Raw genomic sequence first — 27,232 nt, forward strand, 5'->3', positions numbered from 1 at the left:
CTGAAGAAAGAAAGAAAGAAAGAAAGAAAGAAAGAAAGAAAGAAAGAAAGAAAGAAAGAAAGAAAGAAAGAAAGAAAGAAAGAAAGAAAGAAAGAAAGAAAGAAAGAAAGAAAGAAAGAAAGAAAGAAAGAAAGAAAGATATGAGCCAGAAAGAAAGAAAGAAAGAAAGAAATGAGCCTGAAAGAAAGAAAGAAAGAAATGAGCCTGAAAGAAAGAAAGAAAGAAATGAGCCAGAAAGAAAGAAAGAAAGAAGGATAAATTCCCGTTGATGACGTTTTTGTGTAACAAACATGGCGGATCTGAGAGCGAAATTGATTTATAGTTAAAGGTGGAGTTGAATTGGTATTTTTTTTATCGTTATTGGGATAAATGCCAGAAATTATCGTGATACATTTTTTAGTCCATACCGCCCATCTCTAGTAAACACCTTTTTTGCTATTAGCAAACATCCAGCAGCATAAAAGGAGACTTGAAAGAAGAAAGACAAGAAGAAACAAATACACAAGGGATGTTATTTGCATTTTTTTTGTTGCTTTTTTAACATACAAAAACAAAGGAAACCCCCCCCCCGCAGTACCTCTACATTAATGTATTTTACATTTTAAGGGCTAAACCAACTCCTTGGTACAGCTATCGTCAGTGTAATCACCGTCTTTATCAAATGTGTTGGCAGCAATGTTTCTGGTCCAATCAGTTAAATAAGGAGTTGTGTTCACATGATTTATGTTCATGTGAGAGTGCTGAATGGGATTTAGGAATCTCATTCAGCAGATACCTTGCGCCAGGTAGTTTTTGTGGTCTAAGCTGACGACCACTCCCACTACAGGACCATTTTTCACCCCATAAAGGTTCATAAACCCACTTTTGCAGGATTGTTCCTGGTGATGGTGGCATACATCAACGAAAATAAAACTACCTGGAATCACTACTAGTGGAATTGCTTCCACTGTCAGAGTTTTAGTCTTGTTTGGTGTCTTGCTGGGTAACATTCACATTTCCTCCTCCATCATGACTTTTTTGGGTCTCTTAGTCCACTGTAGCTGCATTGTTGTTGATGTTTTAACATTAGTTCTGTAGAGCGATAAGCAATCATTGGAAGAGACGACTGGGATGGGAGTCAAGGATGATTGGGCTGCATTTGCAGATAGTGGGGAAACTGCAAGTGCTAGATGACATTACCTAAAAATAATAGAACATTCCTTCAAATCAAATTCAAAAAGATATTCTGACCATGTGGATGGATCTACAGTCCTCATGCAGCCAGCCCGAAACTAGTTCATTTTAGTTCTAGTTTTTCAAAAATGGTACAAAAATGTAAATATTAGAAATTGGCGAAAATGGCAGGATTTGATTCTGAAGTTGAAAAGAATCAAGGGTAAACATAACATTCTTGAAGTATTAGTCGAAACTTAAATCTTGTTGTTTAAGTGCCGCCTGGAATCCTGTCAGGGTATGCAATTATCAGAGATATTTAGGAGGTCTTGAGTGTATTTTAAGATAGAAAAATTCATGCAATAAGCATAAACATGCATACACATAAGGGCTGAGGGTAAGCGATTATTTTTACAAACAATTAATTGGGCAATTATTTTATCAATGTATTTTTTTGTTGTTTGATTTGATTTGTTTATTTGCACAACATAAAAACGGTACAAAAGTTGAAATGAACATAAAAGCATGAAAATATGTGCAGGTGAGAAAGGAAGCCCTAAATGGGCTTATTCAAAGTTCTCACCAAGAAAATACATTATATTGTAATAACAGCAAGAACAAAAATTTTTGTAAATAAATATAAATATAATAAAATATAAACAAGATTTAATAAAAATCATAATGTATCAAATAGATATAAATCCTTAATTTTATAGTTTATTAAACAACACCCTTTTGCATAGCAAAATAAAAATATTGAATAAAATGATACAAAATAAAAAGGCCAGTCTGTTTACGCCGTGCATAGTGTTTTGCTTTGCACTGCGGCGTCGACAAATATTTTGAAGTCGACGTCATCAACGCATCTCAACAGGCCTAATACACATTTTAAGAGTATAGTATTACATAGTTTTGCGACATGCAGCCCCCCCGCCCCCTTTTTGGTTTGTTTCTTCATCCCTGTTTGGCAGGTAGATAGGAATATTTGAGTAAAGATGAGTTCAAATAAGACATCCCTTGTGAAATGCCGAGCATGCAGTTTCATTATAACTCTAAATAAGAGCGGGAAAAAGTGAGTAAGTTCTTGCCCAAGACAGGATTTTTGTGCTTTTGTTCAGTTCAGGTTGGGCTTGAATAGTTTGACACCATATATTTTGCTGTAGTGATCCAAATGCCTTAGAGGTGTTTTACCTTTAACCTACTTTACACCAGCCCCACCTTTTTTTCCTGCTGTGACACCGCTGACTGAGCTTGGCTTAATGTGAATTCCAACACTTAAAACATCAAAATACTAATTTTATTTCAGTTTTTGCGGAAGCAGGACTCTGAGCACCCTGCATTTGAATATAGGCTTGTATTTGCTAATGGTTTCGACACTTTAGGTTCAACCAACACGTTTTTGAAATCATATCAGTTGATATTTTCCGACTGGTTCTCCTATATGTATATTAAAGGAGCAACTGCTCGGGTAGCCACCTGTCAAGAGTTCATCTAAAAGTGTGTAACTTCATCAAGAATGTCATTATAAGGCTGGGTCACCATCTGACAGTCCGTGTATTTTTCACTGAAAGAAGAGCAAACATAACCTCCACACGGGTGCAGTCTAGTGTCAGAGTGACTAAAACCTCGGGCTATTATCCATAACCTATTTTATTTGTAGAGGGGAGAAAAAAAAATCAATTCTCAGTGTGAAGAGAAGCAGGAACGGCCTTACAGAAAAGCACATGATCACATCAGCAGCCAGTCAGCTATTTCCCAACAAACTCGTCAGCTTATGGCGGACTTTGTATTTGACTCATATGCATTTTTTCTGGTTTGAAGATCTATTAAAAATGCTTCCCTATAAAATGGATGTGCCCCTCCTAACCCACAGGTATGTTTTGCAGTTCGTGTTCAGTTTGATGAGTCATCTGTCCCTTCGCTGAATTTGCTGCCACCTTCAGGGCTCCGTTTTCCTTCAGCTGCAGCAGTGAAGAAATTCATTAGAAAGGGATTGTTTATAGTTATTGTACACCTGTGTTCTCTTTCTTGTAATCTGCCTGTGGGTATCAAAATGTCAAAGTTGTCGTTTCTAACCACAAATTCAGATATAATTACCTCTACAATGCTCTTAATGCCAAAGTAATGCCCGTTAGCAGTCTACCTAAGACTGATTTATTTTTCACTTCGCACAGAATAATTGTTTGCCAATTTTTTTTCATGCCATTTCTTATTTCTATAAATCTTCACATTCATGTTAACAGAAGTTTCTAGGAGTCTTTGTGGATGAGAATTTGTCCTGGAAAGAGCATATATATTCTGTAACTAACAAAATCTCTAGATCCCTTGGTATCATCAGAAGAATCAAAGGTTTGGTCCATCAGGCTTGTCTCGTTACTCTTTATTACAGTTTAATTTATCCTTATCTCATTTATGGCAACATTGTTTGGGCAAGTACATATTCATCAAATTTACACAAATTACTCATTACTCAAAAGAAGTTTGTAAGAATAGCTACTTCTGCTTCCTATTTGGCCCCATCTGCCCCTTTGTTTAAAAAATTAAATGTATTATCCATCTATGATATTAACATACTCCAATCATGTGCTTTCATTTACAAATGCACTTATCTTGCAAATATGCTTCCAAGTACTTTCAAAGATTTCACAAATTCACAAATTCATAACTATAATACTAGACAATTTGAGGATCTCCATTCTTCATTCAGTCGTACCAATAGCAGTCAGTTCTCCATCAAAGACAGAGGTTCCTCACTCTGGAATTCTCATATACTTATTGCTAAATCTTCACTGTCTATTAGTAGTTTTAAACAGAGATTGAAGACCAGCCTTATGGATCAAGCGTCTAGAAGTGCTTCCACTTAATGTGGACTCACTTCTGTACGTGCACATACACACGCACACACTCACACATACAAACACACATGTGCATGCTCACATGCAAGCACACGCACTCATTCAACCGATAAATTGTTTGTTTGTAAATATCCATCTTATTGGAACGCTGTTTTTTGTACTTGCTGTTATTACAATATAATGTTTTTTCTTGGTGAGAACTTTGAATAAGCCCATTTAGGGCTTCCTTTCTCACCTGCACATATTTTCATGCTTTTATTTCAACTTTTGTACCGTTTTTATGTTGTGCAAATAAACAAATCAAATCAGAAGTCTGACCAATATATTTCGGTGTATCTCATTTATAATAAAAATATCTATATTTATCTTGCTTCCTCCTCCATCTCACTCCCAGGTCTACTCATCGGTGACTGTAATCATGGCAGAAGCCCACCAGGCAGTGGCCTTCCAGTTCACGGTGACCCCAGAGGGCATTGATCTGCAGCTGTCCCACCAGGCCCTCTCGGAGATCTACCTCTCTGGTGTGCGCTCCTGGAAGAAGAGAGTCATCAGAATCAAGGTACCGCTATTACTTTTGTCTCTTTATGCTGGTGTCACATAACTAACCATTAGGATGATCGCAGTTCGCTTGGAAAACATTGCCATTAAATCTTTCTTCCTCATATGTTTATGCCAGGTCTTCCGAACAAATCTTCATTTATGAAATGAATTGAAAATATATTTATTTCGGCCAGGTCATTCAGAATTTAGACACCAACAGAAAGCTATAGTTCACATAATAAAGAGACCTAACCGAAAAGGAATAGGCTGAAGCTATTGCTTATTTACGCCTACCCTTCTCACATGATCAACTTATTCAGATCGCAACATACAAAACATCATACAAAAAAATCATATTGTTTACACAATCCCGAACATAATTCCGTAGTAGTATCATCTACTGGATCCCTCATATTTTTCAAACACATTAAACTTAAACAAACGTTTGAATGAATGCAATCAATTTTTCATCAAGTGCATCCCATATATTTACACCCCTTACAGTAATACATTGATCTTTAATTTTAGTCCTAGACTTTGGTTTTTCAATCATGTTTCCCTCGAAGCTCATATCTACTTACCCTTATTTTAAACATGCTTACAATTTTACTAGGTAACAATCTGTTGAACATTTTGTACATTATCAATGCTATTTTGTATTCCACTAAATCCATGAATTTAAATGCCCTTAATTTAATAAATAATTAATTTGATGGTTCTCTATAATTTGAGTTTGTGATAATCCTTACTGCTCTTTTTTTGAAGAATAAAGATCGGTTTAGTATGGGTAAAATATGCACTCCCCCATATTTCTAAACAGTATGTAATGTAGGGAATAAACATTATTATTAATATTTATGTTTGTTTTATAGCATTATAGATTGCATTAAGTGCTTGAAATGTACCTTTTTTTTAGTATTTCTTTGTAAACTAGGTTGGGGAATTATATGTTATAAGAATAATGAGTTGAATGCTCATCTGAATATTTAAGCTGTCTTTTGATCATCATTTCTTTAACTTATTCATTTTCTGCAGCAGTGAAAGCTGAAAATGAAAATATGTGACGTCCTTTCATATCATGTTAGACATGAACTCTGCTTGCTTCAACCATATTCTAATCTGTCTGTATGTTTATGTACTGATTGGAAGCAGAATGACATTTCAATAGATATTTCTTTCACGTCAACAGAACAGTGTGATAACAGGAGTGTACCCCGCCAGTCCGTCCTCTTGGCTTTTTGTGGTCATAGCAATCCTGGCTACCATGTACACTCGCTCCGACCCCTCCATGGGGATCATAGCCAAGATTCAAGAGCACCTACCAGTCAGGTAATGCATGTCACAATGCCATAAGAAAGTTAGAAATAAACCTTGATTCATGTGTGTGCCAACACACTCATGTTCCCTTTGTGTCCAAAGAGATCATTGCACAATATGGAATTGTAAACAAATGGTTTCTAAAATCAACTTTTTGACACACCAGTCAAAATAAAGAATTGTCTTTTTGTGTCTCATATGGCTGGGCGATATGGACCAAAAGTCATATCTCGATATTTTCTAGCTGAATGGCGATACTCGATATATATCGATATTTTTTCTGTGCCATAATTGGGGTTTCCCCCAAAGCATTATAGCATAGCATCTCTGTTTTCATTTTTTCTGAGGCAAACCCTTAAAAAACAGTCAGTTTTAATACAATGCCTCGTGCCAAATGTCACACAGGTACCGTTATTAACAGAGGTCTGCACAATATCCAAATGTATAAAACAAATGAAATAAAAATAAACTGCCTGCATATATAGAATAAACATGCTTCTTGAATAAAATAAAACAAATATCCCTTTCCTGCATAACAATTAAATTAAAATACACTGTGCAATTAATACAATGTAGACAGTAACAGGCAGACTTTTCCACTGAGGTTGACAGTTGTGCAAATCTCAAATAAAAAATTCAAGTCAATTTGTCACAAAATAAGCTATATCAAAATCATAATTTTTATTTTATTTTTTTAAAATTTTTTATATTTTTTAAATCGATATAAACAATATTTTCTCGCACCATATCGCATTTGAAAATATATCGATATATATTAAAATCTCGATATATCGCCCAGCCATAGTGTCTCATATACACTTTGTTTAGTGCATTTTATTGTGATAGCAATGTATCTGGGTTAACACAGGTTTTTTAATGTATTTTAATGTACTGATCAATGAGTTCATTATTTGTAGCTTAAAAAACGAACTCTGCATGTCAAATCTAAGTGTTCTTTTTAGATATTATTTATATTTCAATTATAGAAAAACAACTGAACATGTGTCTCATGTTTCAATTTGGATCTCTGGATCTCAATTTGAATGCGGCACAAAGGACGTTAAAGGACAGGACACACAGCAATAATTTTAAGCAGCAGTGTATTGTGTCGCTTTATTAAGTGAATAACCTTGCTTTCCATGTTTTCCTCCCTGGTTATACTTACTACCCTTACTACAATGCAGCATCAAATTCTTTTGAAACAAGTGAAAAAGAGAAAAATATGCAAAATTATGTGAGGTTCAGCTGAAACTGCTGCTCTGAGCGTATAATCAGTATTTTTTAAAGTGCTCGTGCCAACCAAGGTTTTGATACTACACAGTGTACTTTTTAGCTTGATATGATTTATTTTTTTTTTAATTGCAAAATATTCTGATATGATAAAACTGCAACTGTAAAAGGACTTTTGTGTTGTGCTGCAGTTTCTCAGAGCTATAACTTCATATCACGAAAAAAGTCCAGTAAACTATTTAACTATATAGTATAAACTATAGTCCAGTAAACTATATAACACAAAGAAAAGTTATTTATTTAGCTGCTTTCATACACTGTCACAGCTTTACACAATCTCTGCATGCCAGGCAGATTAATATGATAATATGTTGTGACTATACTACATGGTGTTTAGAGAAAATGAGACAAGATGTCTCCATCACCATCACGATGTGTCTGAATGAAGTGTTGGAACCATTAATCTGATCGGTGTTTGAATGGCCATCTTCTCAAAAGACTGATTAAACTGTTAATTTTCTTTATCTTGCATCTGAAAAGGAATTTAAAATGATCAAAGTTTCAGGGTTGGAGCCAATCACAGTCAGACTTATGGGAGGAAAAAAATAAACATTTTGATTTGAGTGTTTATCAATCTGTGACATAGATGGCAGGGGACAGAAGCAGCCTGCCTGCAGCTGACAAAGCCCTCAACTTTTAATTACTTTTCTTCTTTTTTTTTTACATGTAGATGGGCAGTATTCATCAGAAAAGGAGGGGAATAATGTTTTGTCTGTTTTATTGTAACTTCATATGGGGCTGGGGATCGATTCAAATGTCAAGAATCGATTCGATTCCGATTCTTAAGATTCAGAATCGATTATCAAGATTTGATTCGATCCGATTCGATTCCAATATTGATTTGGGTTAGTGTTATTAAAACAGTTTTTTGAGCTGTTGCATGAATTATATGACTGTAGTTATGCAACATATTACTACTAGTATTATATTGAGATTCAACAGCAAGTATTGGCAGCTAATGATGCTGTAAGGACCAATCAGCTCCCAGAATGCTGATAGAACTGCTTTCAGAAACATCGTGGGTCAGAATTACCAAACAGATCCAGGGAGGAAACAGAGACGGATGAAATCGGTTTTATTTTTTCCCACATTCCGTTTTTTTTTGTTTCTTTTTCGGTCTATTTTGGTTTTTAATTTTTGAGCATTTGGCTTTTAGCATTTTTTGCAAATGTAACCCCAAGACAGTATATAAAGTGATGAAATATAGACAATTAATGCAATTATAACCCTTTAATGTTTTCATACCTTTAAACATATTTAAAGGCAAAAACATGGCACCAGTTATTCTCGTGTCCAACAAAACATTCCTTTTTTGCGGATAAACAAAAAAAGAACCAAAAGTTGTAATGTAATGATGAAAAAAATAAATAAATAAAATTAAAAAAAATCGATCTTTAGACATATGAATCGATTTTTAGGAATTAATATGAGAATCGATTTAGAATTGGGAAATCGATTTTTTTCAACACAGGCCTATTCATATTATCTTTGTGACATTGTTTATCTTCCTCTTTTTTGTTTATTCCTTTTACTCTGACGTATTCCAGCCAGTCGATGAGCTCCCAGTGCCAGGCTGTGGTGTCGGCGGTGCTCTTCAGCACCATGCTGTGGCTGATGCTCATCTTCACCATGCGCCTGTGCCTGAAGCAGCTCCTCTCTTACCACCGCTGGATGTTTGAGCAGCATGGCAAGATGTCAACCACCACCAAAGTCTGGGTGGTCAGTGCTTTTCTTTTTTTTTTTTCCCCCACTCCAATCTTTTTCTTTTTTTTAAATTTCCTTTATTATTATTATCCTCACATCTTACATTACACAGCTGGTGTAGAATTGGTTTACAATTGTTGTCGGGGAGAAAGAAAAACATCAGCATGTCAAAACATAGCTGTTGCCCTATAGTTGTGTAATGTTGAAAGAAACAAAACCTGCGTACATTTACCAAACTACAATATTATAAGGGTTTGGATATACACACACATAAAATGATGTACGTATAAAACGCATAAAACCTGGCAGTCCTTCAAACCAACAGGGAAATGACCGAGAAAGTAAGTGAGTGGAGACAAGTAATTTAGTTTCTGGGTAATTGTGACTTTTGTATATAGGAGACCCATTTTGACCATGACTTTGTGAATTTGACCATTTGTAGCCAAAGTGAGAAAGTAATCCTTTCCATTTTATATATTTCGTTAACAATATCAGTCCATTCCTCTATTGTGGGGGAGTCAGGATGCAGCCAGAGAGACGTGTGATGGTTTTCTTGCCAGCAGAAATCAGAGCACCAAATAGATATTTGTTGAGATGCCCTGTGAGAAAATAAGTTTCTCCCAGAATAAAAGTTTTGAAATGATATGGTATTTTCATATGAAACATGTTTTCTAATATTTTTTGCATCTCTAACCAAAAACTTTTTTACATTTTAACATTTACTGGACATTCCCAAAATATATGCCAATGGTTTGTATCCCGGCTCCCACACATTCTCCAACATTGTGAATCCTCTCCTGCAAAGTGAGCTTTCTGTTTAGGGGTTACAAAAAATCTGATTAAACATTTCCATGCACATTCTCTCCATGTGTGCGAGTTGGTGCATTTCCACTGAAACTCACAACAACTATGCCACTCCTTGGGAATTTCAAAATTACCATCCTTCTCCCAGTTATCTTTAATGTAGTCTGTGGAGTAGGTTTTTTTTAATAAGGTCCAATTGATTCGGTTTAAAATCAGGGTCGTGGGCGCACCACCTAATTATTCCTAATTTATCATGTAATTTATATGTATCTTTAATTGAGTTCCAAGTTTTAATTTAGAATTTTATCCATGGATTCTGCAACTTGTTTACAAAGTTTTCCAGATCCTTATTACCCAGTACTGCCTGGAGTGGGGGGTCCTTAATGAGTGATAGCTGGATGTCTTTCCACCTGGCGTGATAGTCTTGGTTACACAAATTTATCAACGGTCTAACTTGAGCTGCGAAGAAGTAATCCTTTAAATTTGGTACCGCCATACCTCCTCTCTCTTTTGGTAATTGTAGTGTTTTAAACCTTACTCTTGGTTTTTTCCCCTGCCATATGAACCTAGGAATAATGTTCTCCCACTCAGAGAATTGTTTTGTGGGTATCTCCACCGGGAGAGCCTGAAACAAGAAAAGAAGTCTTGGGAGTATATTCATTTTTATGGTCTCCACCCTTTGAGTAAAGCTCATACACGGCAATCTTTTTCAATCGCCATTGTTTTCTCTTAGTTCAGTCACCTTGTACAATTTTGAAATCTTAGGAAAAAGTGTTCTGTATTTGTGTTTTGATTTAAGTAAACACAGTTTTTAAAATGAGCAAAAACAAATGTGTAAAGCCAGTCCACAGTTGTCTTTTTATCACAGCTTTGAGTGTGTAAATGTTTGCATCTCTAATCCAGGCCCTGGTGCGGATCTTCTCTGGCAGAAAGCCTCTGCTCTACAGCTACCAGGGTTCGCTGCCAAACCTCCCGTTGCCCACCATCAAGGACACACTCAAGAAGGTGAGGTGTTGCATAATGCAGAGGAAATGATATCACACTTCTGGCTGTACGACAGAATACATTCATAAGATATTTTTAGAAATTGTTAACGCCTTTGCAAGTTCTTAAGAATTTTGTTGATATTAAAATCATCTTTTTAAATCCAAGTAAAAATGTATTTGACTGAGGAGATGAGGAGAGGATGTGTACAGGACTGTCTCAGAAAATTAGAATATTGTGATAAAGTTCTTTTATTTTCTGTAATGCAATTAAAAAAACTAAAATGTCATACATTCTGGATTCATTACAGATTAACTGAAATATTGCAAGCCTTTTATTATTTTAATATTGCTGATTATGGCTTACAGTTTAAGATTAAGATTCCCAGAATATTCAAATTTTTTGAGATAGGATATTTCTTAAGCTGTAAACCATGATCAGCAATATTAAAATAATAAAAGGCTTGCAATATTTCCGTTGATTTGTAATGAATCCAGAATGTATGACATTTTTGTTTTTGTAATTGCATTACAGAAAATCACAATATTCAAATTTTCTGAGACAGTCCTGTATATGACATTTGGTGTCAGAAATCTTGCCCACACAGCCAGCCCATTGCATTCAGTCTTTGTAAATTATTTTATTCATTGCAATATCTCTTTTGTTCTAGTACTTGGAAACAGTGCGTCCGGTCATGAATGATACAGAGTACGAGCGAATGACCAATCTGGCTGCTGATTTCCAGAGCAGCTTAGGGAACCGTCTGCAGTGGTATCTCAAACTCAAAGCTCTCTGGGCCTCAAACTATGTAAGTGGTTGCAGTGCTCTGCGTAAGTGTGGCTACTTTAGTGCTCAAAGGAGAGGAAGTCTCAAATCTTATTAACAATTTATATCTTCACAAGAATTTGCGGTTTTAATTATTTATCCAGCCTGAATATGAAATTGATTTGGCTGCAATATTCATTTTTCCACAAAGGTTGTTTTATTTTTTGTTTGTTTTGTGTTTTAGGTTAGTGACTGGTGGGAGGAGTATGTGTACCTACGTGGACGAAGCCCAATCATGGTCAACAGCAACTACTACGGCATGGTATGACGTTTTCTGTTTCTAATGTGACCCCATTGTAGGGCTGGGCGATATATTGAGATTTTAATATATATCGATATATTTTCAAACACGATATGGTACGAGACAATATCGTTTATATCGATATAGCTTTTTTTTATGATTTTGATATAGCTTATTTTGTGACAAATTGACTTGAATGTTTTATTTGAGATTTGCACACATGTTTTGTTATTTGCACAACTGTCAACCTCAGTGGAAAAGTCTGCCTGTTACTGTCTACATTGTATTAATTGCACAGTGTATTTTAATTTAATTGTTATGCAGGAAAGGGATATTTGTTTTATTTTATTCAAGAAGCATTTTTATTCTATATATGCAGGCAGTTTATTTTTATTTCATTTGTTTTATACATTTTGATATTGTGCAGACCTCTGTTAATAAAGGAACCTGTGTGACATTTGGCACGAGGCTTTGTATTAAAACTGGCTTTTTTTTTTTGCCTCAGAAAAAAATGAAGCTAACAGAGATGCTATGCTATAATGCTTTGGGGGAAACCCCAATTATGGCACAGAAAAAATATTGACATATATCGAGTATCGCCATTCAGCTAGAAAATATCGAGATATGACTTTTGGTCCATATCGCCCAGCCCTAAGCTCATTGTGGTCGTAAAGGTGTGAGTTTGCTTGTTTTTTTTTTTTTTTTTTCTTCAGGAGACGAATGGTGTTCTTTATTGCTGTTGGAACACTATTCATTGATTCATGAATTGTAGAAATGTTGTCATTTTAGCAGTGTAATTTCTTTGGAGGGTGTTCCAAACCAGGTAAATTTATCACTTACCTGGTTAAGTGAACTCAGAATAAGCGATAAACCCACATTTGTGGTTCCAGAAAGCACACGGTATGTTAATCGCATGGCAGTTTACCCTCTTAACTTCACCTGGTAGGGGGTAGGTTTTGTTCCGGTTATGATTTATTTTAAATCCATGTTCACCGAAGCTGTTGCACATATGCATTCCCTTTTAAGGATTGGCCACACAAGATACAGAGCCACAAATAATCTGCATTACATTGTAAAGAGGGTGAATATTCAGTGCTTGAAGCACGGCCTCTGGCGGTCATTCGGGATTCATAGAACCGTAGTTACATTCGTAACTTTCGCTTTACATGCACAACATGTTGGCAATGCAACTGCCTGCTGGTCGGTGCCAAAACGTGGGACTGTGGTTGAAGAGTAAAATTTAACAGCAACCATAATCAGCCTGAAATAGTATGCAAGTGCCCTGGTATCCTGAGATGTTCATGGCTCGGAGGAATTTCAACCATAATGGGTCATCCGTTGTTGACGCTGAAAGCCAGCTCCTCCACGGGAGTGAGTCTTATGAGCCTCTGTTCTTCCTATTATCTGTTAAAAGGGAAGTTGTTGATTGAGGCAGTAACTGATATATTATCTGATAAAACAAACGAATGGGCTTGTGATTCTGAGGAAATTCTTGCCAATTTTTCTGTTTTTGCAAGATTTTTTGTGGCTCTAGTGGTCTGTATTTTGATAGTGGCTGGATAGGAAGCTTGGGTAGAGAGAGGGGGGAAGACACACAGCAAAGAACCACAGGCTGGGATTCAAACCTGCGCCGCCTGTAGCAGTAGCCCCTATATATGCTTCGCTATCCAGGGCCCCGAAATTCTTGCCCTTTTGAAAGATATTTTGTTTTTCATTTCCACTTGCTGTCATATCCTTTCAGAAGCCCTTGGGCTACATCTAATGAAAACTGGATCCCTGTGGGATCCACAAAAAGACCTAATAATAGAAATCCTAACTGAAAAGTAGAGGAATAAACTAAATGTCAGATTCATTTTGTGTATTTCCTGCTATTCACATGCATGATCCCTCACACATTTTTGTGGTCAGTAGTTCTTTGTCAGACCAGCTCCCATTCTCTGGCAGACACACAAGTATTTTTTTTTTCTTTCATTATTGTAGATTTCTGGACTTCATAAGCGTAATTTGGACTTGTCTCACCTCATTCCTGCCCTGGTGGATTACGTTAAATTTCATGTTACCGTCATCGCAGTTGACTTTAGATATTTGAGCTGGATTCCAGATGTTATCCTCAGAGCTGACTCATTTTGTGAATCCTCATAAAGGATTAACATGTGTAGCGGATCACATTGATAGTTAATTATTCATCACAAGTAGGGCTGGGCGATATATCGAGATTTTAATATAAATCGATATATTTTCAAACGCGATATGGTACGACACAATATTGTTTATCGATTAAAATTATTATTTTTTTTTTATATATGATTTTGATATAGCTTATTTTGTGACAAATATACTTGAATGTTTTATTTGAGATTTGCACAAATGTTTTGTTATTTGCACAACTGTCAACCTCAGTGGAAAAGTCTGCCTGTTATCGTCTACATTGTATTAATTGCACAGTGTATTTTAAATTAATTGTTCTGCAGGAAAGGGATATTTGTTTTATTTTATTCAAGAAGCATTTTTATTCTATATATGCAGGCAGTTTATTTTTATTTCATTTGTTTTATACATTTTGATATTGTGCAGACCTCTGTTAATAAAGGAACCTGTGTGACATTTGGCATGAGGCTTTGTATTAAAACGGACTGTTTTTTTAAGGGTTTGCCTCAGAAAAAAAATGAAGCTAACAGAGATGCTATGCTATAATGCTTTGGGGGAAACCCCAATTATGGCACAGAAAAAATATCGAGATATATATCGAGTATCGCCATTCAGCTAGAAAATATCGAGATATGACTTTTGGTCCATATCGCCCAGCCCTAACCCTACTTGACTTGGTATATCCCATCCTTCTCCCGACAGGACTTCTTGTATGTGACTCCAACACCCATCCAGGCGGCCAGGGCGGGGAACAGCATTTACGCATTTTTCTTATATCGCCGCAAACTCAACAAAGAAGAACTCAAACCTGTGAGTTTAGCCATCTTTCAACCTCTGCTGCTCCACAAATATGTTGACATTAATTACTCATGACTTAATAATGTGTGATGGCTACGTTAATCTTTCAAGGTCTGAGACACTGGAACGTTGTGTTTTGGCAGAGAGTTTATCAGAAAGGATATATGAGGCTTTCAGTGTGCTTCATGATTACATTTTGACTCTTAACATACATCCATTCATCTGTGTTTATGTCTTCAGTTTGTAGAGAGCAGATAGCTTGTTCATTCATTCACGTTTGTCGAGGCGTTCCCCTCGTGTTCTCCAGCCATGCTCATCTCTCCCCCCTTCCCTTTTGTCCTCTCTCCTATGCCTGCTTCATTTCCTTTTTTCCTCTTCTCTTTACCGTTTGAAAACAATTACACACTTCCTCTTTTTTATGAGTTTTATTTTTGCCTGACTCGACATTTCTTCAACCCCTCTCCCCTGTTCCTCTCTCTCCACACCCATGTTTTTATTTCCCCCTCTCCGTTTCCCAGAGTTGTATCCCAGGTACTGTCATTCCTCTGTGTGCAGCTCAGTGTGAGAGGATTTTCAACACCACACGCACTCCTGGAGAGGAGACTGGTAAAGAGATTTACTTGGACACACACACAGAAACATACAGTGCTGATACGTGATACATGTCTGAATATAAAACAGTGAATATCAACAGCCCAACTTCCACCAACGAAAACTGAAGGTGTCCCAAACTTCCAGAGAATAAGAATATAAAATGGTGTCTAGGAGCGTGTTTGTGTGTGAGTGTGTGTCTTTGAATCAAGACGTCTATGATTCACTGAGTTGCAGCTCAGTTTGTCATCTCTCATCTGTCTCATCTTGCCTGCTGGTCTCATCTCTACTCTGCCTAGGTCTCTAAAAGAGGCCTGTTCTTAATGAATGTCAAATTTTCTTCTGCCCACACGTTGTCCTGTCTAATCTTTCCATCTCCTGTTCTCTGGTCCCTTCTTTACTCATCCCAACATTATCTTTTTATTTTGAACACCCTTTATTCTCTCCCTGCTTCTTCTGCACTTTTTTTTGTTCTGGGTTTTCCTTCTCTATCCTAATCAGTGGTTGTTGAGATCTGCAGTTCCTTGCTGTTCGTATCAGTTTGAGCGGATGTTTGACACATGTCGAATCCCTGGAACACTAACAGGTAGTTTTTATATTCTTATAAAAGTGGCCCAACCAAATGTGATCAAATAAAACTGTGGCCAACATCTGTTCCCTCTACACCAACCTTCCCTCGCCTTATCAAAGCAGCACAATATGTTAAAATATCAACTTTAGTTTGATTTAAAGGAATATTGGATTGATTTTTGTTGTCTGGGTATTGTTTCATGTCCATGCGATCCACAAAAAGCACCCAGATTTGTACTCTTATCCCGATAGTATCCTCAGAAACCTGCTTTTTGCTTTACAAAACTGTGTGACATTTCAACAGTGATGAAACCAGTTCTCTGAGCTACATTGGACATCAGGGCAGAGACAACTAAGAGCCTCAAGAAAGTAATGACAGGATAGAAAATGAGAGCCTGTGGCCCTTTGCTGCCTGTCCTCTCCATCAGTCTCTGCCCCCATTTCCTGTCAAACTATTTTCCATAAAACCCACTATGACAAAAATTCCTAAAGTGCAAATTGTGGACAGTGTTGTAAAAGCAATTTAACCTCCACACCTGTAGGGGCAGCTGCTGATAAAAGTTCCCTCGTGCTGCTTTAATTAGCTGAATTAAGTCATTTAATTTTAGGGGTGTAACAATATATCGTGCCACGAAATTTCGCGATACAAAAACGTCACGATACGTGTCGTGGAGGTGACAAAACTGTATCGCGAGATTGGGTTATTAATATTAATATATTGTGTTGACTAGTAACGACCGCGCCACGACCCGCGGACCAAAATCTTCCTCCACTCAGAAGAAACTAGTCCCGTTTTGCGGTCCCGATCACGGGACTCTTGCAGGGTTTTGAGATCTAAACTTTTACTTATGTAAGGCTGGTGTAGAGTTAAGCCTTACCTTATTAAATTAAACCTTTTTGGGATGGTGAGTAGGATAAACACGGGGACAACTTCTGCTGAGTTCCAGTGTACTTTAATGTCCCTCAACAGTGTAGGATTTTAGAACATCAACACAGCACCTAGTGCCGTACTGTGGCGTATCACTCCGCCCAATCTAAAACAGACTAATCACTACAGATAAACTGACTAGTGTCATTATAGTCCCTCATTTACATCAGAATATAAAGAATATATTTATAAAATAATGAACCCTGAATTACCAAAATAAACTTCTTAACAAAAATAAATCTCCTCTTACACAAGGTGAGCATGAATCGATCTTTTTTATGATGTAAAATTGTATGTATTTATTTACTTTTATTTATTTATTTAATTTTAGTTGTTCAATTTCTGGAAAAGAAAAAGGTCAAATCATACATGAGAGAAACTATTCAGTTTGTGGCAAAATATTTGTACTTGTATGAAACTGAAGATGCATAATGCAAACCTGACATTTACTTTTAGTTCAGTTTGTGGAAAATGGTTGGCCTGGCTTTCTCTTTAAAACTTGATCAGTTATAAAGCATTACAAACTGTAACAATAGAGCAAACGCACAGTATTGTTTTGTATTGTGTGTCTTTCAAATAAAAGACAATTTTTTCCAGTCATATGTTCCTCATTCAAGGTTGTTAAAAAAATACTGCTATAATATCGTATCGTTATCGTGACCTCAATATCATGTATCGTACCGTATCGTGAGATTAGTGTATTGTTACACCCCTATTTAATTTTAAACTCAAAGTAAAAGGAAACTAACTTATTTCTTGAATTTCTTGCCTTCAATACTATTAATATTTGTGACTCAGAAATCTTATTCTGTTGTTTCCTGTTTGTCTTGAGGATGGTAATAAATGTTCTGTTTTTTTTTGTTGTTTTTTTTTCAGTTTTTAATCAGATTCATGAGTAAAATAAAACAAAGTGGTAAAGGCGTTTCATAATCTAAGGAAAACTATTTTAGACATCTGCCCTCACATCCTGTTTACAACTTCACCAAGAGCCATGTTATTTTCTGCCCTTCCTACTGTGAATAGAGGCCCCCCCATGCTCCTCCGGCCGCCATCTACATCCTGACACATCACAGTGTTACCCCCTTACATGTTGAACACAAAATCAATTCAGAATACAGAATATTTCAACTTTAAGTATTTCCTCTCACCCTGCTGCTGTCGTATTTCTTTCTTTCCACGTCCAAAGATACTGTGCAACATTGGCAGGACAGTGACTACATAGTAGTGTACCACAACGGTCGCTACTTCCGTCTCAGAGTCTACCAGGCCGGCAGACTCCTCTCTCCAAGGGAGATTGAGCTCCAAATTCAGAGGATCCTTGATGACCCTTCACCGCCCTGCGAAGGGGAGGCTAAACTTGGAGCTCTAACTGCTGGAGACAGGTGAGTCTAACAGCCTACTAGTGCTGGGCGATATGGACCAAAAGTCATATCTCCATATTTTCTAGCTAAATGGCGATACTCGATATATATCGATATTTTTTCTGTGACATAATTGGGGTTTCCCCCAAAGCATTATAGCATAGCATCTCTGTTAGCTTCATTTTTTTCTGAGGCAAACCCTTAAAAAAACTGTCAGTTTTAATACAAAGCCTCGTGCCAAATGTCACACAGGTAACTTTTATTAACAGAGGTCTGCACAATATCAAAATGTATAAAACAAAAAAAAATAAAAATAAACTGCCTGCATATATAGAATAAAAATGCTTCTTGAATAAAATAAAACAAATATCGCTTTCCTGCATAACAATTAAATTAAAATACACTGTGCAATTAATACAATGTAGACAGTAACAGGCAGACTTTTCCACTGAGGTTGACATTTGTGCAAGTCTCAAATAAAACATTCACGTCAATTTGTCACAAAATAAGCTATATCAAAAATTTTTAATCGATATAAATCGATATTGTCTCGTACCATATCGCGTTTGAAAATATATAGATATATATTAAAATCTCGATATATCGCCCAGCCCTACAGCCTACTAGTATTTAAATCACAATGCACTGCCAATGTAAAGTCTAAACTTTTGTCTCAAATATCAACCAGGATTCCATGGGCCAAAGCCAGGACAACATATTTCAGCAGTGGGATCAATAAACGCTCCCTGGACTGCATTGAAAAGGCGGCCTTCTTTGTGACACTGGATGATGAGGAGCAAGGCATGATGGGAGATGATGCGGCAGCTAATTTGGATCGCTATGCCAAGTCCTTGTTGCATGGGAAATGTTATGACAGGTAGTTCCTCATTGAATTGATCTTGTTAAGTAATTACAGTGGTTCGCGGGGAAGTCTTGTTGCTTTTAAATTGTAGAAGGTTTTCCTGAATTGTATTATCTCTGTTCACATACAGATGGTTTGACAAGTCGTTTTCAGTGGTTTACTTCAAGAACGGGAAGAGTGGCATAAACGCAGAGCACTCATGGGCCGACGCACCAGTGGTGGCGCATGTCTGGGAGGTAAGGACCGTGAATAGGCCTGTGTTGAAAAAATCGATTTCCCAATTCTAAATCGATTCTCATATTAATTCCTAGAAATCGATTCATATGTCTAAAGATCGATTTTTTTAATTTTTTTTTTTTTATTTATGTTTTTTTCATTACATTACAACTTTTGGTTATTTTTTTGTTTATCCCCAAAAAAGGAATGTTTTGTTGGACACGAGAATAACTCGTGCCATGTTTTTGCCTTTAAATATGTTTAAAGGTATGAAAACATTAAAGTGTTAGGTTATAATTGCATAAATTGTCTATATTTCATTACTTTATATACTGTCTTGGGGTTACATTTGCAAGAAATGCTAAAAACCAAATGCTCAAAAATTAAAAACCAAAATAGACCGAAAATGCAACAAATAAAAACGGAATGTGGGAAAAAATAAAACCGATTTCATCCGTCTCTGTTTCCTCCCTGGATCTGTTTGGTAATTCTGACCCACGATGTTTCTGAAAGCAGTTCTATCAGCATTCTGGGAGCTGATTGGTCCTTACAGCATCATTAGCTGCCAATACTTGCTGTTTAATCTCAATATAATACTAGTAGTAATATTTTGCATAACTACAGTCATATAATTCATGCAACAGCTCAAAAAACAGTTTTAATAACACTAACCCAAATCAATATTGGAATCGAATCGAATCAAATCTTGATAATTGATTCTGAATCTTAAGAATCGGAATCGAATCGATTCTTGACATTTGAATCGATCCCCAGCCCTAAACGTGAAGGCTGCACGGTGCCATAAACTTCATCCAAGAAGAGCCCGTCCCATACACCGTAACTGTTGTGTGTTTCTAGTATGTCCTCGCCACTGACAGTTTCCAGCTCGGGTACAACGAAGAGGGTCACTGCAAAGGAGAAGTAGATTCATCACTGCCTCGACCTCAGAAGCTGAACTGGGAAATTCCTCCAGAAGTAAGTAAACCATTCAGCCGTTCAAGATGGGTTATCAGCACAAACCATAATTGCCCTTTGAATGTTACACACGTGTGTGTATATACGTATTTTTACTCTAGCATTTTCCTTTGAGCAAATATGTTTTATAGTCACGTAACCAAGAGCACTACAGAAGGTGTACAGTGGGGCAGAAAAGTATTTAGTCAGACCCCAGTTGTGCAAGTTATCCCACTTAAAAAGATGAGACATACCTGTAATTTCCATCACAGGTATATCTCAACTATGAGAGACAAAATCAAAAAAAAAAATCCAAAAAAATCATTGTTGGCAATGACAGAGGGCAAACGTTTTCTGTAAGTCTTCACAAGGTTTTCACACACTGTTGCTGGTATTTCGTCCCGTTCCTCCATGCAGATCTCCTCTAGAGCAGTGATGTTTTGGGGCTGTCGCTGGGAAACACAGACTTTCAACTCCTCCAAAGGTTTTCTATGGGGTTGAGATCTGGAGACTGGCTAGGCCACTCCAGGACCTTGAAATGTTTCTTACGAAGCCACTCCTTCGTTGCTCGGGCGATGTTTTTGGGATCATTGTCCTGTTGAAAGACCCAGCCACGTTTCATCTTCAATGCCCTGCTGATGGAAGGAGGTTTTCACTCAAAATCTCACTATAAATGGCCCCATTCATTCTTTCCCTTACACGGATCAGTCGTCCTGGTCCCTTTGCAGAAAAACATCCCTAAAGCATGATGTTTCCACCCCCATGCTTCACAGTAGGTTTGGTGTTCTTTGGATGCAACTCAGCTTTCTTTCTCCTCCAAACACGACAAGTTGTGTTTCTAACAAAAAGTTCTATTTTGGTTTCATTTGACCATATAACATTCTCCCAATCCTCTTCTGCATCATCCAAATGCTCTCTAGCAAACTTCAGACCTGGACATGTACTGGCTTAAGCAGGGGGAACGTCTGGCACTGCAGGATCTGAGTCCGGCGGCGTAGTGTGTTACTGATGGTACTTTGTTACTTTGGTCCCAGCTCTCTGCAGGTCATTCACTAGGTCCCCGTGTGGTTCTGGGATTTTTATTCACTGTTCTTGTGATCATTTTTACCCCACAAGGTGAGATCTTGCGTGCAGCGCCAGATGGAGGGGTCTGGTGCAGGTCTACAATTTAGTTTCTCATGTCATTTGTCAGCTCTTTGGTCTTGGCCATAGTGGAGTTTGGGGTGTGACTGTTTGAGGTTGTGGACAGGTGTCTTTTATACTGATAACCAGTTAAAACAGGTGCCATTAATACAGGTAACGAGTGGAGGACAGAGGAGCCTCTTAAAGAAGAAGTTACAGGTCTGTGAAAGCCAGAAATCTTGCTTGTTTGTAGGTGACCAAATACTTATTTCACCCAGGAATTTACCAATTAATTCAGTAAAAATCCTACAATGTGATTTCCTGGATTCTTTCCCCACATTCTGTCTCTCATAGTTGACGGGTGTACCTATGATGAAAATTACAGGCCTCTTTCATCTTTTTAAGTGGGAGAACTTGCAGAATTGGTGGCTGAATAAATGCCTTTTTGTCCCACTGTACATGCAAACCTGGAGGCTCAGTGACACGTTCAGAAATACCCCCAAATGTAATGAAATGGTAAACTGCATCTTTATTGATATTGAATCTGTGCAAAAAGCAACATACGTTTAACAGCATGCTGTGCTTTCACATAAATGTAATACTTTTTTTTTGCCAGAGAAAGTAATTTCAACTCTGCTTGTTGCCTGGCAACGTATCAGATCCAAGAAATCCAAGAGATCCATCTTAAAGAGTAAATAAAAATACAACCCATATGGTTATGTTTTCAGTTTCAGTCACACAACATGGTGTCTGGCCTCATGGATCTGTTATAACAGTAGATGCTCATAATTGTACAAAGACATAATATGAGGCTGGTTACACTGAAGAATGCCCCCCAAATTGCAGTGCAATGATTCTTGGTGTCCCAGTACTGTTGGTGCCCACTGCTTGGTTGTATCTGTTACAGTGTGAGGAGCAGATCTCCCAGTCTCTGGCAGTGGCCAAGGCCTTGGCCGATGATGTGGACTTCAAAGTGTTCTCCTTCAGGGAGTTTGGCAAAGGAAAGGTCAAGAGGTGCAGAGTCAGTCCCGATGCCTTCATTCAAATGGCTCTTCAGCTGGCCTACTACAGGGTAAGCCTCTCTGATGTAGAAAACCCATTCATTTGTTTGCCTCTGAGCTGACAGTTAGCCTGAAAATGAGCACAAAGCTGACCAGTATTACAATTTGACTGTTATACTGTGTTGTGAATTGTTTTATTAAAAGGGATTGAAACAGATAATTCATGTTTACTTAAAGCTGTAAGTTAAAATGTGTTAGATGCACTATTTACAGTTTATTTACAGTATTTACAGTTTATTTACATCTATTTACAGTAAAGTGAACATGTCCTGATAAACGTTAAATGGTCAATATTCTTATGTTAGTATCGAGATTGTACTGAAAATACCATATTTCCAGTTTCAAAGGGAAATGCTTTTATTTTGAAGTCTACAGGAAATGATCGAGGGGGCTTTAGACTCATGACTGCTGAAGATGTCGGAGCAAGATCCGTTTTCTCCCGTTTGTACGCTGTTAGATCCGTTATTTTCTCCCGTTTTGTAAGCTGCAGCTTGTTTGAGGAGAATAAATGTTACGTTTTAAAGACACACGTTCCGGTTATTGAGAAGAATCTTCTGCTCCACAACATACTGAGGCTCTGTGTATGCACCTTGGTTACCTAATTAATGCATACTTGGGCTGCATGTATGACAAAACAAAACTACGGCATGAAATGATGGCATACTTATGTATGTTTTTTTTTCTTTCCCAACTTTTGTCCAGAACCGGGAGACTTTCTGTTTGACATATGAAGCCTCCATGACCCGTCTGTTCAGAGAGGGCAGGACTGAAACTGTTCGCTCCTGTAGCAATGAGAGCGCGGCCTTTGTTCGAGCACTGGAGAATGGAGAGGTGAGAACGTGGAGATTTATAAGATAAGATAAGATAAGATAATCCTTTAATAGTCCCACAGAGGGGAAATTTGCAGTTTACAGCAGCAAAGGGGATAGTGCAAAAACAAGAGGCATCAATAGAAAAGTAATAACACAGTAATAATAACACACTATAAACAGTAAATTGGTATATACAATAATAATAATAAGAAGAAAAATAAATAATAAGAAATACTAGTATATAAAAAAATATCAGACGGATATTTACGGATATTTACATAATTGCACCTTGCATAATGAAAGATATTGCACATTTATACAAATAATACAGTGTGTGTTCCTCATAAATCACATCCTGTCACTTTTTAAGTAACTGCTATTGCCCACCAGGGTGGAGATGTCTGCAGACGTTTGTTCCGCGCAGCGGCTGAAAAACATCAGCAGCTGTACCGCATGGCCATGACTGGAGCTGGTATTGACAGACACCTCTTCTGCCTCTATGTGGTCTCAAAATACCTTGGAGTGGAGTCTCCTTTCTTGAAAGAGGTTTAAGTAATTCCTTGCTCAATATGTTATTGTTTTTTTTAATAGTAAATGATCTATTACAGTACAAGTATGGTTTTCTGAAGCAGATTAAAAAGTGCAGGAGCTCAGCTACTCTGACATGATGCGTGTTTCAGGTGCTGTATGATCCGTGGAGGCTGTCCACCAGTCAGACCTCAGTCCAGCAGGCGGAGCTGTTTGACCTGGTCAACCACCCAGAGTACATCTCCTGTGGAGGTGGATTTGGACCGGTCAGTTTTGCTCCATCTGTTCCAAACGTGAAGACATTTGGTGTATAAGTTCCAAGTAAATTAGAAACATATTTCGACACTGAATCTTATACTTTTACAATAAATAAAAAAAATTATATATATATATATATATATATATATATATATATATATATAATTAAAAAATATAAAAAAATATATATAATTACTTTTCAACATGATGGTGAGATCTTTCCAGTGTAAATCTCTGAAGAGCTTTACACAGTTTGAGCTTCAACATCATTCTGTGGTTGGAGAGACAGAAAATGTGTTTTACTGAATGTTATAAAAAACATTTTTTTAGTTTAATATTGATAAAACGTCAAAACAGATGAGTTTAGGAAGGTATAATATTTATACATGTAAATTCCTTCAGATTCCCTGAATTATTCATACTATTATACAGAAGGGAAAATGTTTACAGTCCTTCATGTCAGAAGGTAGTACATCTTAGATTTGTGTATTTTCCCTTTTACGTCATGAAAGTCCTCCAGGTTTTATGCGTCATGGACTGAAGAAGGAGAAATGTCCAAATCCCTTCCAATGTTTCTACAGAAAATATTGTTTTTAACTCTTTGTTCTTACATTTGTTTAGCAGCCGGAGGTTCTCTGCCCATTTCTTTTTTTTTTTTTTAAGATTTTTTTGGGCTCTAGTGGCCTTTTATTCAAGTTGCAGACAGGAAGGGGGTAGAGAGAGTGAATGGGGATGAAATGCAGCAAAGGTGCACGGGCTGGGATTTGAACCTGCCACCGCCGCAAGAGGACTGTAGCCTCAGTATATGAGCCGCTTGCTTAACCCACTGCGCCACCGAGCAGCCCTCTGCCCATTTCTACTATTCTTTTCTCCACTTCATTACTTTTATAGAATTGCCTTTAGCTCAACAATGTTTTTGGACACTGTTGCAGCCATGCAGCTCTAAAATAAAAGTATTTAACAAATTTAATTATCTTAATGAGACATTAAAATGTAAAAACTTGGGGTCATTCTGTTTTGCAGCACATTGTTTTCTGATTTAATAGAATGGATTTCTCTGAAAATCATTTGTTCTTTTTGAGTGTGAATATTGTCTCTTTCAGGTGGCTGATGACGGTTATGGAGTGTCTTACAACTTCTTGGGTGACACCATAATTAACTTCCACATCTCGTGTAAACACTCGTGTCCTGAAACTGTGAGTTCAACAAGAAATTAGTTATGGTCTTTGAAATCTGTTGCTAAAAGCCAACTTGCATAAACTTACCTTCCCATAAACAGTTGTGAAAAAGAAAATACGCCCTCCTTTGGCACCAAGGTTTCATAAATCACACACAAATGACACTGTCATTCTAACAATGCATATGGTTTTATTGTCTCAAAGTAACATAAAAGGACGGCCTGAGTAAGTTCTGCACGGTGCGAGCTTTCAAAGTTTTATTGACTCAGTTAAAACAGCTCTCGGCCAAACTGAGTTTGAAAAAATCACAACAGACTCTTAACACACCTGTTTTACTAGGCAAGGTAAGTTTATTTGTATATTAGCGCATGTAAGGTCCGCTCACGGGGGCAGTAGCCTAAGCAGGGCAGCCTTTCCTCCCTCAGCCACTTCGTCCTGTTCATCTGGGAGGGATCCCAAGGTGTTCCCAGGCCGGCCGAGAGACACATTCCCTCCAGCATGTCCTCCGTCTTCCCCGGGGTCTCCTCCCAGTGTCCAGTATAAGGCAGGGGTTTACACAAATGCTCTTTAGGAGTTTTGATGGACTCTGTAGTAATGCCACCTTTGACCACAGGGAGGCAGTAAATCACAAGAAAGTTCATGTGTCAGGCCCCGAAACAAGACCAAGGAGCCACATCTGGCTCGACTGCTCGGCTTGTTTGTTCTGCCCATTTTACACAGGGTGCCCTGAAGGTAGGATTAAAATAACTAGCTTCAAAGCTACTCCGTGGAAACCTAATGGTAACATCCCAGAGGATTTGTCCAGTTTTTTATGCATAAGACACAACGAAGATGTGTATCGGCCCGTCCTCACTCAGCACAATACTGTCAGAGGCTCTTTTGTCGGCAGAGCAGTTCTGTTTCCCCTGTTGGGTCAGAAGTGATTTTGCTACATATTGTCTTTAAATAGAAATAGTTTTCTGATTATACAAATGTAATTTTTATTCTTCTGGCTTGTGTTTCTCTTCAAGAATTCCCACAAGTTTGGAGATCAGATCCGAACAGCCCTGCAGGATCTGCTGCAGCTGCTTTACCCCAACCAAAAGCAGAACAATAAAACGGAGGAGAGTCAACCGAAGTTCAAGAAAGAGCAGTAACTACTCGACAAGAGAAAGGATGCTGAAAAGAGGGAAGACTGTGATGAAGAAAGGAAATGCAGGTTTTTGTATTTTGAGCATTATGAAAGTCATACGAAGTGGATGATATTCAAGAGATGGCTTCTTGGTACAAAAAAATGGTATGGAAAAAGATGTTTTTACTGATGAGTAGATATTTGTGTATCCTTGATTTTTGATGGGACCTAGAGATTGAAAATGTCCACAGAAGAACAAATAAAGAATTGGCTTCATTTAGTTTTAACTGTCAGATCATTGGAGCTTGTTTAAAACGGAAGCCTAAATTATTATTTTGAAATTTGTTTATTATTAAAAAAAAGAAAAGAAAAAAGGCCAGTATTTGTTGAACCACTCAACTTTGGGATAGAACATCCTAACGTCAGTAGGGAATAACTTAATTTAAATTCAAGTGCAGTATGTAAGGTCTTTGTGCCACTAAAATTAATCTTTGATCTTTTTTTTTTTTTTTTAATTGGATTTGTGTGTTACAACTTGATTATTGGAGCATTAGAAAGAAGAAGAAACAAACATTCAGGACTGTATAGGTGACTTCATTTTGTACCTTCTGAATGCATTGTTGTAGAAAGAGACTCCAGGTCATTTACAAGCCTGGGTGTCCATGACTTCTGAGTGTTAACTCAATATACAGTATGTAAATTAGCTTTTTACGTATGGGATTGTAATAATGTTGAGAGTATCAGGTGGTTTATACGTGTACTGAGATTATTACACTTCATGTAAATTCATTGCTGTTTGACAAGAATTTTATTCAGTGCCAACTAACAAAAATTTGTGGCTTATTTTTCAAACTACCTGCAAAATTTAAAAATTGCTCTGTCATGAACTCCAGTTACTTCAGTGCCACTATTGTTTTTTGTTTTTTTATTTTTTAAACATCTATTTAAACAAACCGCCATAACAATGCAAGCTGTATTTATGAACATGATGTGCAATTATTCAGTCGGCAACGCTGCAGGTC

The 27,232-nt window shown here is 37.2% G+C and overlaps 1 protein-coding gene across 2 annotated transcripts in view; it reads left to right on the top strand.

The window, feature by feature from the left end:
• The window catches only part of LOC133419677 (carnitine O-palmitoyltransferase 1, liver isoform-like), a 29,978-nt gene extending 3,205 nt beyond the window's left edge, over positions 1-26,773 (top strand). The window contains exons 2-19 of one of the 2 annotated variants that reach the window (XM_061709033.1): positions 4,402-4,566; positions 5,737-5,876; positions 8,702-8,873; positions 10,566-10,667; positions 11,317-11,454; positions 11,656-11,733; positions 14,563-14,670; positions 15,177-15,264; positions 17,934-18,129; positions 18,797-18,985; positions 19,101-19,206; positions 20,045-20,161; positions 22,170-22,334; positions 23,026-23,154; positions 23,526-23,681; positions 23,816-23,929; positions 25,025-25,117; positions 26,110-26,773. In XM_061709033.1, coding sequence (XP_061565017.1) covers positions 4,426-4,566; positions 5,737-5,876; positions 8,702-8,873; positions 10,566-10,667; positions 11,317-11,454; positions 11,656-11,733; positions 14,563-14,670; positions 15,177-15,264; positions 17,934-18,129; positions 18,797-18,985; positions 19,101-19,206; positions 20,045-20,161; positions 22,170-22,334; positions 23,026-23,154; positions 23,526-23,681; positions 23,816-23,929; positions 25,025-25,117; positions 26,110-26,235 — 2,358 coding nt within the window. In that variant the 5' untranslated portion in view covers positions 4,402-4,425 and the 3' untranslated portion in view covers positions 26,236-26,773. Of the gene's footprint in view, positions 1-4,401; positions 4,567-5,736; positions 5,877-8,701; positions 8,874-10,565; positions 10,668-11,316; positions 11,455-11,655; positions 11,734-14,562; positions 14,671-15,176; positions 15,265-15,750; positions 15,836-17,933; positions 18,130-18,796; positions 18,986-19,100; positions 19,207-20,044; positions 20,162-22,169; positions 22,335-23,025; positions 23,155-23,525; positions 23,682-23,815; positions 23,930-25,024; positions 25,118-26,109 lie in introns of both variants that reach the window. The other variant, XM_061709034.1, reaches the window with a different exon arrangement.
• The last annotated feature ends 459 nt before the right edge of the window (positions 26,774-27,232 follow it).

The sequence above is a fragment of the Cololabis saira genome, chromosome 19 (genome assembly GCF_033807715.1).
Source record: "Cololabis saira isolate AMF1-May2022 chromosome 19, fColSai1.1, whole genome shotgun sequence".
NCBI classification, from domain to species: domain Eukaryota; kingdom Metazoa; phylum Chordata; class Actinopteri; order Beloniformes; family Belonidae; genus Cololabis; species Cololabis saira.